The 13,796-nt window shown below is 41.7% G+C and overlaps 1 protein-coding gene across 5 annotated transcripts in view; it reads right to left on the bottom strand.

Moving 5' to 3' along the window:
• The window catches only part of nbeab (neurobeachin b), a 219,441-nt gene that overhangs the window by 101,881 nt on the left and 103,764 nt on the right, over positions 1-13,796 (bottom strand). For all 5 annotated transcript variants that reach the window (XM_034207128.1, XM_034207130.1, XM_034207129.1 and 2 more), the window contains 10 exons: positions 13,596-13,719; positions 12,534-12,726; positions 11,424-12,368; positions 10,328-10,545; positions 9,948-10,101; positions 8,776-8,956; positions 7,020-7,144; positions 6,659-6,724; positions 6,103-6,268; positions 3,915-4,326 (listed from right to left, as the gene is read on the bottom strand). In XM_034207128.1, coding sequence (XP_034063019.1) covers positions 3,915-4,326; positions 6,103-6,268; positions 6,659-6,724; positions 7,020-7,144; positions 8,776-8,956; positions 9,948-10,101; positions 10,328-10,545; positions 11,424-12,368; positions 12,534-12,726; positions 13,596-13,719 — 2,584 coding nt within the window. The remainder of the gene's footprint in view (positions 1-3,914; positions 4,327-6,102; positions 6,269-6,658; positions 6,725-7,019; positions 7,145-8,775; positions 8,957-9,947; positions 10,102-10,327; positions 10,546-11,423; positions 12,369-12,533; positions 12,727-13,595; positions 13,720-13,796) is intronic.

Here is a 13,796-nt window from a genome sequence, read left to right as displayed (position 1 = left end):
AGCCTGTTGTCAACCGAAGAAAATACCCAGAAACCCTCCCTCAACAAAACATTGCAGTTTGTTATGTTGCAATTAAACCGTATATCCACAATCCATGGAATAATAGATTAAGCAAAAATAGCTGCACTAACTTGGCTTTGATGTATTTTAGGCTTTTTGGTGTTTATCTTGCAGTTTTATAATACATTATATAGCTTGGTCGGTTTTCTATGGACAAAAATACAAAAAGTAGAATATAATACACATTAAGAGACAACAGATATACCAACTAACAAATACAAACAGTAAAACGTTTTTGATATTTCAAAAGAGCCAGAGAAGTTTGAAAGCTATCTGAAATGTGATCATCTCCAGAGATACAGCTGAGCCTCAAAGAACACGGATGACAATCATTATTTATTTAGCAGATCTATTGCTCTTCTCCTTGAAATCTCTTCTTCAGATATCACTAGCGTGTTTTGATTATCTGAAGCCATCGTGGATGTTATCTTGTTTTCCAAATGTATTCCCTGCTTGTATCTTCCAGCTGAGGCCTGCTGGTTGTTAGGCAGAGCTGGGACGTTACATTAAACATACAGGATGAAGATAAAAACATGAATCTCTTTTGATGAATAATTAATTAGTGAAGTACTCATGAATCATGTATAGATTATCTAGCGCATATTTTATTAATAGAATTGTGTTAATTTACTTGCAGAGAATAAAGCAAGGATTAATCTTGGCATTAATACTAATGAGGTATGCGGTGGTGGGAGATGACTGCAGTGTAAAGTGTAACCAACGGATGTTTCCTTCATAAATCCAACAAATTTAGTCTAATATTGATTTTTTTAAATATATAAATACAGGGATAGATAAAGAGATAATCTGCTCAGCATCAACTCTTACATTCAAATAAAACCAATTACCTTTGTTCTTCTTTATGGAAAAAACGAATCTGTAAGCAACACTACATTATGGGGCATTATGGGAAGGACAGGTGTAAAACGGAAGAAGTTAAGGATGACTTAGTATTTCTGTACTGTATTTCCATCTGGTCTAACGGACATCTGGATGCTGAGTAATTTAAACCTCCTCCATGAAGGCCTGCAGCACAGGGACCTCTGTTACGACTGCCCCTGTGCACCCCATTTCAAGCCATTTTCCCCCTCCTTTTTCCTTTTTGATGTTGTCACTCCCAATCTATTGTCGCCCCGACACACAAATGAAAGGCTTGTCCATGTCTGGCAGCTCATTTTGCTGGCAGGTGGCAAACAATTAGACACAGCAAATAGAGGCCGGAAGGGGGGGAGTGACATGAAAAGCATGGAACAAAGTTGTATATGTGGTCAGGAGGGTTTGTGTGAAAGCATTTCAAAAATAATACACTTTGCTGTGGCGACTCATTTCAGGCTGCCAGGTTCCATTACGGGTGTGAGCGGTGAGGGCGACAGGGCCGGGCACGGTGTGGCGTGAGGCCGCTTCTGTTTAATCTGTCATCAACACCCTGGAGACCCCCACCCTCTCAGCTGTCCTCTCACCACATACTCCTCCATCTCTTCCCTATTCCTCAGGCTCACCTCGGCACAGCTCAGCTACGCAGCATGGCATACAAAAAGAAAAGGAGGCCCCATTTGTTCCCCCCTGACTCATTGTGAGTCCTCTGCCGACCTCTCTGGAGGCTGGCAGTGATTATTCTCATCTCTACTCTCTCGCATCTCTATCGTAGTCTAATCTTCTAGATACTATATATAGCGATCGAGCTCGATATCTCTCATCTATCTCTATCTCTATTCTCTCTCTCTCTCTATTATCTCTATTCTCTCTCTCTCTCGCTCTCTCTCTCTCTCTCTATCTCTCTCTCTCTCTCTCTCGCTCTCTCTCGCTCTCTCTCTCTCTCGCTCTCTCTCTCGCTCTCTCTCTCTCTCTCTCTCTCTAAACACAGGAGAAACTGGATGAGTTTCTGTTTTATGATAAACCAACTCAAGTTACTTTCAGCAAAAAATGTGATCTTCCAAACGTTATCAACCATAGGGGACAGGGATCAGGGGCTTGAAGCTTGAAATCCCTGCAGGAACAGGTTTGTAAACTTTCAAATCCAGACAGATTACTGTGTGAGTTTATCTAATCCAGGAACGTAAATAAACCGCAGCAGTGCCACAATGCTTTCAGAGACCTTTTCAAACACAGGAATTCCTTGCCATGGGGGATGAATACAATATAAGTGGCCTGAAATGAATAATGTGTAGCATGCTATTTAGGAGCCATTAGTGGTATTCTGGATTACTTAAATAAACCCAGAGGATTATCATCAGCATTTTACAGTCACTTGAGTGATAGCATGCATGCACACACACAGACACACACACAATGTGATGGCATGAAATCAAAGCTTTCCTCAGAGAAATGTAAACATCATAGAATGATAGTCAAACATTTAATAATTACTTGTCTTGTTTTATGTCATCTAGGTCTGTGTTTGGTTTTGTTAAAGATAGCTTCACAGATTAAGAACAATAAATATCTTTATAAATGTCATGTTCTTATATGTTGTATGTGAGGGACTGCAGATGGAAATGAGCTCAAAGCTAAAATTCGGCATTTTTACACTTGAAGCATTATTTGCCTCAAGTGTTCATTAATGTGCATTGTCCCTGTTCAAATAAACGATTAAATGAAAATGAAATAAAATACTCAAGTATAACAAATGTTTTGTCTAAACTGGATCCAACATACGTATATTATGACTTTGAACTGTGGCTTAATCAGGCTTAATTTCTCTACACCTCCAGCAGAGGGGGGAGGGTCGTCACTATTGCAGAAAGACCTCCTCTTGAGTCTACGAGAAAATGACCCTCACTAGATTATTGTGATTTGGATTAAAAACATTTACTCTTTTATTATGTGTTTTTTTTATCATTAAAGTTGTTACAATTGTGTCGCCTAAGATGTATTTTCAGGATTTGGTTGTATTTAGTTAAGCATTTCTGGTTGCAAAGAAAAAAACGAGGATGGTCAAAAAGCCAAACCTCGAAACCATTGTTGACGAACCATTAATAATCACTCTGACGGTATGACCACATATTATTATTATCCCCCTAGTCTATGCCGGTTTTAACTTTATGCCTCGTTTAGTTATTTTTAATGCAGAATACATATTTACTGTGATGAATTTGTAAACTAAAGGGATTGTGTTCTCATTCAGAAAATGTACTATTAACCAATGGGATTCTGGAAATAAACTGAAAAGCAAAAGCTAAGGCATGAAAAGGGTCGATGTACAGTCTACATCAGGGGTGTCAAACTCAAGGCCCAGGGGCCAAATCCGGCCCGTGACTTCATTGTATGTGGCCCACAAGAGCTTGTAAAGAATATAATATGTTTATTATACGGTTACATGCCGATTTACAGAAGCACGTTGCCCATAAACTACATGTCCCACAATGCATCTCAAATTAGACTTTTTTCTCAGAATTTGACTTTCTTTCTTCAAAATATGCTTTTTTTCTCAGAACTTGACTTTTTGTCTTCAAAATATGCATTTCTTCTTTGAATTTTACTTTTTCTCAGAATCTGACTTTTTTTCAAAATGTCTGTTATTTTTTTTTATTTGGACTTTTTTTCTCCAGAATTTGGCTTTTCTTTTTAAATCATTTTGTGACATTCTCACTGAAGTTATTACCCTATCCAATAATAATCCAATGCAGAGGCAATAATGTAATATAATACATTCTTTTATATATATTAAATATGTATATATGTATGTTTATATAGTCTTGTAAACTGGCCCATGATGCTAATGTGGCCCGAGATGAAATTGAGTTTGACACCTCTACAAATATTCTAAAGATCTACATGATCTTTAGAATATGGCTAAAACTCCTCCAAATGTGATTTTGGGCACAAGAGACCACCAAACACTGACACTTCCTCACCTGTCAAAGGAGTGAAACTGCATGGGCAGCATTGCGTGGGCCTGGGGGTTTGCAGCAGGGTCCGGGTAGGACAGGGGCTCCAGCCCAGCCTCCAGGCCCTCAACTGGAGAAGCCACCAGGCTTTTCAGAATCTCCTTCACATTGATGCCCTTTTTGGGCTGGCTAATGCTAATGATGGAGGAGGGGGGTTTCAGCAGCGTTTCAGAGTCAGACAGACTCTCCTGAGACCTCTTCACCTCTGAGGACAGGGTAGATATGAGCACTCCTGTGCTGTGCTCCAGATCAGAGCCGTTAGTGATGCTGGCTACCTGCTCCTCTCCGATACCAGAGTCTGTGTGGGGAAGGGAGCTCTCCAGGTGGAGGTCTGATCGTGCAGGGTGGTCTTTACTGCTGTCAAATGCTAGGGGGGTTTCTGTGGAACACACACACACATAAAGAACTTTATTACAAATGTTCATTTTCTTTATCATATTTAATTGATTAATCATTTAGTAAAACAATTCAAATTGTTGTTTTATCAACAGTCCAATAACCTAAACTCATAACATTTACAATGAGTTCATACAGATCCTCATATTTGATACTTTTACTGCTTTAGATTCAAATAGTCACTAATTAAATCATCTCTTAATCCCTGCGTTATATGTATGTTAACATATTGTGTACCTTTTTTTATTATAATTTTTGATGCATGCTTCTTAGGTAACATTAAGCTGTCTTTGGCTCTTTTCTGCTGTAACAATGCAAATGTCCCCTCTAATAAAGGTATTCTGATTCTGATTACTCATATTGGTAATAGATATTCTTATCATATGCCATGAGAAGTAACATAGAGATTAGAAACCAGTAAACTAATGCCAACGAATACAACTTTATTCCAGCGCTAGCTTTATATTACCTAGCCAAGAGGTGATTTAGCATGTATAGAACGAGCTATGTGCTCACGCAGCTTCTTAGATCTCTCTCCAGAAGCTCTGATCCTCTAGAGATTATCTCTCTGTTATTGTCCTTCTATGCTAATAAAACATAAATCCTTTTATATCTTTATCTTCCTCCTGCTTTAAGCCCTGGAAGGCCTTCTATTTAAAAAAGCTTTGAAACGCTGATGCAGGAGCCAGCTGCTCTATTCAAATCTGTACACCGCACCCTTCTATGTACATGATATGTTGACTGTGAATCTGTAGCATTCTGTCTCTTCATACATTGAAACTGCATTAACTATAAAGCAAACAACTGTTGTCTTTTTCTCCCAGAAACCTGCAGAAGTTCCTTTGTAGTCTGACTTTGGTTAATTTTAACCCATTGGGTACCTACAGTAGATGCAAGGCCAGTTGTATTAATATTCATCACATGCCCTGTAATGAGGTCAACAGGGCCTGATTTAGCTAGCAAGTCGTCTGGCTTCCTGGTCCATCACACAATCGTCTGCCACATGCCGCCTGGAAAATTCCCCTATTTTTCTGGTGAAATGTATGAAGGCGTCAGTGTGCCTCTCTCCTTCCAGCAACCTCTATGATCCCATTCTCCTCTGGTGGATTGCTTGCCTAATGGGCACTGACAGATGGGGCTGAAAATAGCAAGCCTGGCTCCACTGCCCCAAAAACCCATAGTTGGCCAGCATGCTGCCGCTTTCCCATCTCTCATCTTCTCTGTCTTTGTTCTCCATGTGTTCCGGGCACTTCAAATTACACTTTCATATTTCCTTTAGCCTCTCTCCTCTTCCTCTTGTTTCTTTGATTCGCTTCACCCTTTGTCTGAATGGAAGTTGATAAAGTATGCTCACTCGAGCATCTCATAATAGCAAGTTGGCACTGCAGCAGTCATTGAGTTAAACCTTTTTGGTTTCCTTTCATGTGGCTTAATGTATGATTTATGACCTGAGGCATATATTATCTTTGGTTTCACGGAGAACGATGATGCCTTTTCAAGTTCATAACTAGCATCTCCTCAGCTTCCACATTTAATTCTGTGCAGTGCAATTAGCAGAGCTCATGAATTAATCATAGGTGAGCCAGTGGAGTGCAGGCAGGATATTCCTGCTATTTTACTGAATGAGCTCTGAGCTCTGGCAGCAGTGCATTAGAGAGGAACGTGGACACTCACCATTCATTTATATCAGACAAAGTCATAGACAAGATTTATGAGCAGGAAGAATGGATGTAAGAAAGGAGGGTGCAGCTGTCAGCACCTGTGCTGGTTGGTGAGTTGATCTCCTGACGCATGCTGCGACCTGATTGGCTTATTCTGGCCGTCTCACGCTGGGGCTCCAGGATGTCGCGGTACTTGGAGACCATCAGGACAGAGATGAAGTACACCACAGCTAAAGCCAGGAACTGGGCTTGCTTACTATCATCCTGCAGAGAGGGATCACAAAACGGTGATGTCACTTTCTATTCAGAAGACATTATTTCACACAACCCATTGCTGTGGCCTGAAATGCTTTCTCTGTGCACCTTGCATAAAGAAGGGAAACACATTCAAAGGTCTGCCATCATTCTCAATACATTCTTTGAAATGACACTTTGTGTTTTACCTGATGATTTGCCCATTTGTCTGTCAAAAAATAAAAATCCTATTTTTATCTACTACTTGCAGCCAAGTCAGGGGTCATGCTGTGCATATCCACAGACTGCACACCACACACACACACACACACACACACACACACACACACATACACACACACACACACACACACACACACACACACACACACACACACATACACACAGAGGAGCACTCACCACATCACGGAAGACCACAGCGCGAAGCCGATTGATGTCCACATCCTGCAGGAGGCGATCAGGGTCCTTGATGGGAGACAGGTTACTAGAGTTACTCTATGGCTGTCTAAAGCAGAAAGACAACACAATATGACATGCTACTTTGTTTAGCTTATTCATCTCTATTATTTTTCTTTTGAAGAGTTCAGAATATTGTACATTTTTAACCAAAATATCTGCCGACATTTGTATGTATGTATGTAAGAGATGCTTAGAATAGGAGAGGTTGTGTAGATTCAGTGCAGGTCTTATGTTCCCCATGGGGCAAAGTGTTTAGGTGTAAATGGATTATTTTTTTGGGCATAGATACCAAACATCCTACCTTGTTGCAAGTCACAGCGTTCTGTAGGATTTCCTGAGTCTTGTTGTTGCGAATGGAAGACTTATTTCCCCTGTCTCTGTGTCTCTGCCTGCATTCGAGACAGTTCCTAACAGCCACACAACACACTGCACGTACACAAACACACACACACCCACACAGCATGCAAATCAGCTGTCATTTAAGAGTTAAATGGTAATTAAATGTTGATAAGATGCATGCCTTCTTTAAATGAATCAATTATCTCTGATGATTATTTGTCTCCTGCTGCTGGGACAGAGACAAGGAGTTCAATCAGCAGCCAGACTGATTTCACACCAAAGCCAGTGACGAGGAATCGGATGTTTGCAAGAAGGACACTGAAGTCTGGCGGCTATTTCCCCAACCCCCAGAGCACAACTTGAGTCAACAATCCGGCAAACACTCGCTCACACACACACACACACACACACACACCATGTATACATCACTTCAGGGGACATTACATTGACTTACATGCATTTCCTGGAGACGTATCCTAACCTTAACCATAACCAACACATGCCTAACCCTAACCCTTACCCTAATCCTAAACCTAACCAAGTCTTCACCCTAAAATTAATGATTCCTTACATTTATTATAGCGCTTTTCCAGATGCTCAAAGCGCTTTACAAATACACATTACACATATTTTTTTTTATACATGCAATGGTCACTGTGGACAATACCCACAGGAGCAAGTTCAGGTGAAGTGTCTTGCCCAAGGACACAACGGCTTTACAGACGCAGTAGCGGCGGGTTTCACCCCTTGATCTGATGATCATTGCACAGCGCACTGCGCCACACCGTCCATCTTCACGCCTCGATGACTTTTCGAGGCGCTTTTACAGGTACACATTGATATCATACATGTACTGTGGACAATACCCACAGGAGCAAATCCGGGTGAAGTGTCTTGCCCAAGGACACAACGGCTTGACACAGTGGCGGCAGGAGCGGGTTTCGAACTGGAGTTCCCCAGCACTCCCTTGATCTGATGATCAGATGCACAGACCACTGCGCCACCCGTTTTTAATAAGGGAGGTGAGTCCCCACACGTGACTGTGTAAACAGATGTAGGTCCCCACAAGTATAGTAATGCTAGGCCACACACACACACACACACACACACACACACACACACACACACACACACCACACACACACACACACACACACACACACACACACACACACACACACACACACACACACACACACACACACACACACACACACACACACACACACACACACACACACACACACACACACACACACACACACACACACACACACACACACACACACACACACACACACACACACACACACACACACACACACACACACACACACACACACACACAGAGAGATATAGACCACTCTCACGCAAACAGACAAAAGAGACATACATTCACACATTTCCTATGATCCAAAATGATGATCCTTTTTGCTGCACTAAAACCCTGCACATTGTCCAATTTTGTAAACTATTAGCAGAGCACACCCAAATTAATTAGCTTTGCTGATCAAACAGAGGATTTTCGGGGATTAGAGGAATTATTAGTGTGAGAAGAGAATACTGTCTTGGCATTTTCTAGCTCATCAATTTTCCAGTGTGACAGGAAAAAGATGCACTCCACCTTACAAAACCGCACACAGAAATACTGTTTTACTGTCTCACTGCACTGACTATCATTCACATCGGCAGCGACAAACATCCAATCATGATCTCACCAAGTCTGAGGCACTGACGCATCAGGCCGCCGGAGGACATGTTCTTCTCCGCCTCGATCTCACTGAAGTTCAGGGAGCTGGAGAAAACCAACACGTCTACCATCACCATGAGACGGGACAGGAAAGTGATGGCCGTCTCAGAGGACATGCCCTGTGTTGCCTCGATGTTCTCCAACTCCGTCTTGCACAAGCAACAAGGAAGACACAAGTTAGATAAAACAAAAGTGGAAATCTCTACCACATTCATCTCTTGTTGTATCACAGATAGACACAGTGGTGGGTGCTGCTGTATTCAGGACAGTCAGTCGGTAAAATGTCAGGAAGAGGGCAGCAGGGGTCATCGTTGTTACCTTAGAGTGTGTATAGTTTCTAGTCTCTGAACAAGAGGAGATTATATTTTAAATTGTTTAAATGTAAGAGTTTAATATATTACTCAAACCACTAGATACAATATCAAAGCACTTCCATCACTGCCAAATCAAAAAAACATTTGAAATAGAATAATCCTAATAGTGCTTTTTATACAAATTCGTCCATGATTTAGCTCAACCGCCACTTGTACCTATAACCATTATTACGTATGTCAATAGGGGGTGTTGTAAAATAAATCTCAAAATACTAGAAAAAAAGCCTTTATGCTTAATCTGGCTTTTTGATGATGTTATTTATTTCCTTTTTTCCAGATGACCAATATAGCTACTTTTTTATTAGCTCTTATTTTCTTCGTGTTAACATGGGGAGGTTTTCTTAGGAAATTTTGTGAGAAGGTTGCTGATTGAAATACACCAGAGGGATAGTACATGTTTAGATCTATTTAATGAATATTTAGCACAAAACTGTTGTGGATTCATAATTAAAGTAATTTAAAGATAGAAATGTAATAGCAAAAATTATAACCATGGCGCGCTGACTAAATAAACAAATTAGGATAATTAAAATCTATTTCAGTTTAAGACTGCAATTTAATTACAGAGTATCAATAAAACAATCATAAATGACACACATGGAGGCTCATCACAACATGTTCATAATGTCCTCAACATTACTGTGACAGAGTTAAGAAGGGGAGCCCCAAACACAACTCATATGAGTCATAAAGCTCCAAAAGTGTATATTAAACCACCACTAGATGGCAGTATCCCCCCACAGAGAAGACAGTGAGGTGCACTTACAGTGGGAGAGGTTGCCGCTGAGAGAAGGGGTAAGATCCCTCCACAGGCGATTATGATGTTGTCTGCCATTTGTGAGATGAGGTGGATGGTGTTGTGGACAAAAATAATGTTCTCATTGCTGTTAACAAAGTCCATGACAGATTTGGTGGAGTGGCTGTAGGAGTAGACAGGAGAATACAATGGGGTTATTATGGGAAAAAGCATTTTATTTCTAATTGTATAAAACATATGGCAATTTTACTGTGCAATAAACTAAACCCGTTCATAGGCAGCCAGCAATACAATGATATGTTGCCTCTGATATGGAAGGGTAATCATTGTCGCACTACAAGCATCATGCTCACCCTCCCTTTCAAGCGCACATAAAGCGATTCACACACCTCCTCCAGACATGGACGTCACTCTCCAGAGCAAACAGCAGGTCGGTGAGCAGTCTCTGGTGCATGGCTGACCATTTGAACTCTGGGATGCGGAACATGGTAGTGCGTGGGCCGGGGCTGAACTGCCGCCGCTGCTCCTCTGTTAGGGGCGCCCCCCTGAAGCCAATGTCCGCACATAGGTCCCTGTCCATCGAAGAGGCAAGGCGGCCGTGTAGACTCTGATGGGAGACAACAATCAATAACAAACTTTTAATTAGGCATTGCATAAACAAACACGGTCCATCATGAGAACAGAACAGTAGCAAATCCTATTCTCCTCTAAAGATCAATAGTGCAACCCTAATGAGATATAATGCTATTGTCATACTAATCATTATTTATGATGAATTGCCTAGTTAAAGTGATAACCTCTGTGTGCCTGTGGTTAAAGAAAAAAACACAACAAGCTTATTAAAACATCCAGGTATACGTTGAATGAGTCAGCAAGCTGATGCCAAAAAAGTGCGATAAGAACATGAGCAATCAGCAATAGCGAACAAAAGGTTTAAAAATAAACCCTGCCTCCCAATGGCCCTTCATCCCAGTCAGGTCAAAGAGCATGACCTCTGAGAAAGAGCTCAGCTCATAGGAGAGGAGGGGAGCAAGGAACAAATCCCAGGACATTGTTGCAGAATAATGCTCTGTCTATTTTCTCCCTTCCTGTTAGATCAGCCAACTATTCCAGCAGCCCACTTTCCTGAGTCTCAGAGGGATGACTCGTGATATGCACCAGGCCATCCTGTCCCCATTACAACCAGAGCTGAGGAAGGGAATTATCTCTATGGGTCAGATGAAATGAAACTGTTCACAAAAGGCATCCTGACAATTGCAAACATTCTCCCTCCTTGCTTTCCACTCTTCAACCCCGACGCTGCATGTGTTCATGATCGTCTGTTGTTCTATTTCCCTCTGGCAAAGCTTCGCAGGCATTTTCAATCTTATGAACTCAGTGAACTTGTGCTTTTTCAGAACATTTGAAAACGTGCCTTTTTCTGTTGGATTGTACTGGTGATTCCATTTTAATGAATGAACTCTGTGATAAATAAATCAGACCGACCTGTGTGGTGGCTGTCGTCTGAATCTTCCTCGCATCCTTGTCTCTGCCGTTGTGGGATCTCTCTGTGTCCGAAGTGTTGCTTGTTGTATCTGCTGCACTGCAGGTTTTAAAAATGGAGGAGTTTCTTTCAGTTTCTGCTCCATCTGTACCCTCAGTGACCTCTGGGCTTTTGGAAGAGGCTTCATTCTCAGAGCCAGTCACAGGGCTGATGCCCTCGATGGCTGCCTGTAGTTCAAACTCATCGTTCTCCAGGATGCTGGGTAAAGAGCCAAGCTCAGAGCGGCCTGTCATGTGGGCAAGAAGGCCCAGCTCATCACTGGCACTGGTGTGGACTCTGGGCTGTGTGCTTGGCACGACCAGAGGCTCAGCTGTACTCAGATCAGGCAGAAGCTTGTCTTCCATGCTGCCTGCCACCTTGCCAAACAGAAAGTTGCTGTGAGGGATACTGTCCTTGTCATCATCTAGAGTAATGAGGGGGGGTGCATTGTGGTCATCCACGCTGCCCCTGAGCTTTTTTGCAGCAGCACAATAAACACTATCCAGCAGAGAATCCACTTCCACCAGTGCTCCATTCTCAGATACTCCCAGAGTTTCTATATCGTCTAGCTTTACCTCTGTAGCCTCCACCTTCTCAGCCTTGATGTCCACCAGAAGGTCATGAACACCGACGCTGACTCCATCCACCATACCCTCCTCATGCCCCTTCCCCTCAGCCAGCAGTATGCGAGAGTCCACACTCTCATAGTCCTTCTCACTCTCAGGTGTATTGGAGTTATCGTCGATTTCTCTGATCTCAACAACACCATTGATGCCAGAAGCCTGCGCAGATAGACCAGAGATGGTGCTGACAAAGCCCTTCTTTCCTTTTTTTATATTCTCCTCCTCCTGACGCTGGTACTCTTCATACATCTTAGCCAAGTACTCTTTATGGGCCTCGTATGTCACCTAGAAAAAGAGAAATAGCACAGGCAATGTTAGCCACACATTTATGATGCAAACGACTGTAAAGATCGTTTTTTGAAGAACCTTAAGAGTCAGGTTAATATAGATAATGTCTGCCTCTACAGCAGAGGTCAGTGTTTCCTCTTTGTTGCACAGTACAATACTGACCTTAGAGTGGGCTATAGAGAGCGTATCCACCCACACACGCCATCCTCCCCACTCATACTTGATGGCATGGTACAGTAGAATACGAAATATGTTGTACACCATCTCAGTGATCTTCTGCTCGTCAGAGTTCTTAGGGTTGATGAAGCAGAGAGAAAACATCCAGTCCTGCCATACGGAGCACTGAAGCAGGCACCTGCAACACACACATCATTAAGGAAATAAATACATTTGAAAAACTGTCAGATGTAAACCAGATACAATCAGTTTCAGTCATTTGAGTAAACTGTGATCCTCTTGTGTATAGCAAGTTTAATATGTTTCATTGATGTTGGTGGTAAATGGATCATTTCTCAGGACATTTTAGTTTTTGTAGACAAACACCACCACTGTCTAACTGCAAAAATATATTTTAATTGGCAACATTTAATCGGCAAAGCTTTATCTTACAATTGGCTTTTGACAACCTGAAGAACTTATGAATAGGGAGTCGTTATAAGTCTGCATTAAATCCTCCCTTACATTCTCTACATGTAATAGGAAGGCATACATACCAGTGAGTGTATGTGTGAGTTGTTCTGGTTATTCATATTAAATAGTGTTGATGATTTGGCCAGCGATGTATTCATTTGTTTTGTTTATATTGCAGCAGCTCCTCACAGAATAAACTGACAGCTAAGATTACAAAATAGGGGCAGCAAGTGAAAACATTATTTATTTTCTTCATTTCAACAACTGAACTCGAAGGAGCACTTTCTGACTTGTTATTTTACGCTAATTACAGTGTTGATAAAGGTCAGTGGTTTCCAAAGACTTCTAATTGCATTAGTAATATGTCTTAAAGATAGTGTGTGTAGGAGTGGTTGGGTGGTTAGAGGGAAAAGAAGACAGAAAGCAGGAACGATTAGGATTATGTCTGAGAATGATTCTGCACCTATGTGAGCGTCCCTACATGAGTCTCTTACAAACTTATACAAGGAGGACCAAAATGTTTCTTTACTTGATAGCAAATAGCAAGATAATACACGGAGCGGTCGAGTAAAATGTGATTTAAGTTCTGCTCACCGTCTGTTCTCTCGGCTGTTACTGAACAGTTTGATCATGTCTGAAAGGAAGAGCCTCCGGACCTCCATCAGCTCTGTACTGGGGGTGGAGTTCTTCAATAGGGTGGCTACCACCTTGAGAATCACTGAAATCACATTTATGCAAACACAAATACACACACACATATTGTCAGTTATTCCAGAGAACGGAGTACTTTAGAGA

Source organism: Gymnodraco acuticeps, unplaced genomic scaffold (genome assembly GCF_902827175.1).
Source record: "Gymnodraco acuticeps unplaced genomic scaffold, fGymAcu1.1, whole genome shotgun sequence".
In the NCBI taxonomy this organism is placed as follows: domain Eukaryota; kingdom Metazoa; phylum Chordata; class Actinopteri; order Perciformes; family Bathydraconidae; genus Gymnodraco; species Gymnodraco acuticeps.
This window is presented reverse-complemented; position numbering and strand designations above follow the sequence as displayed.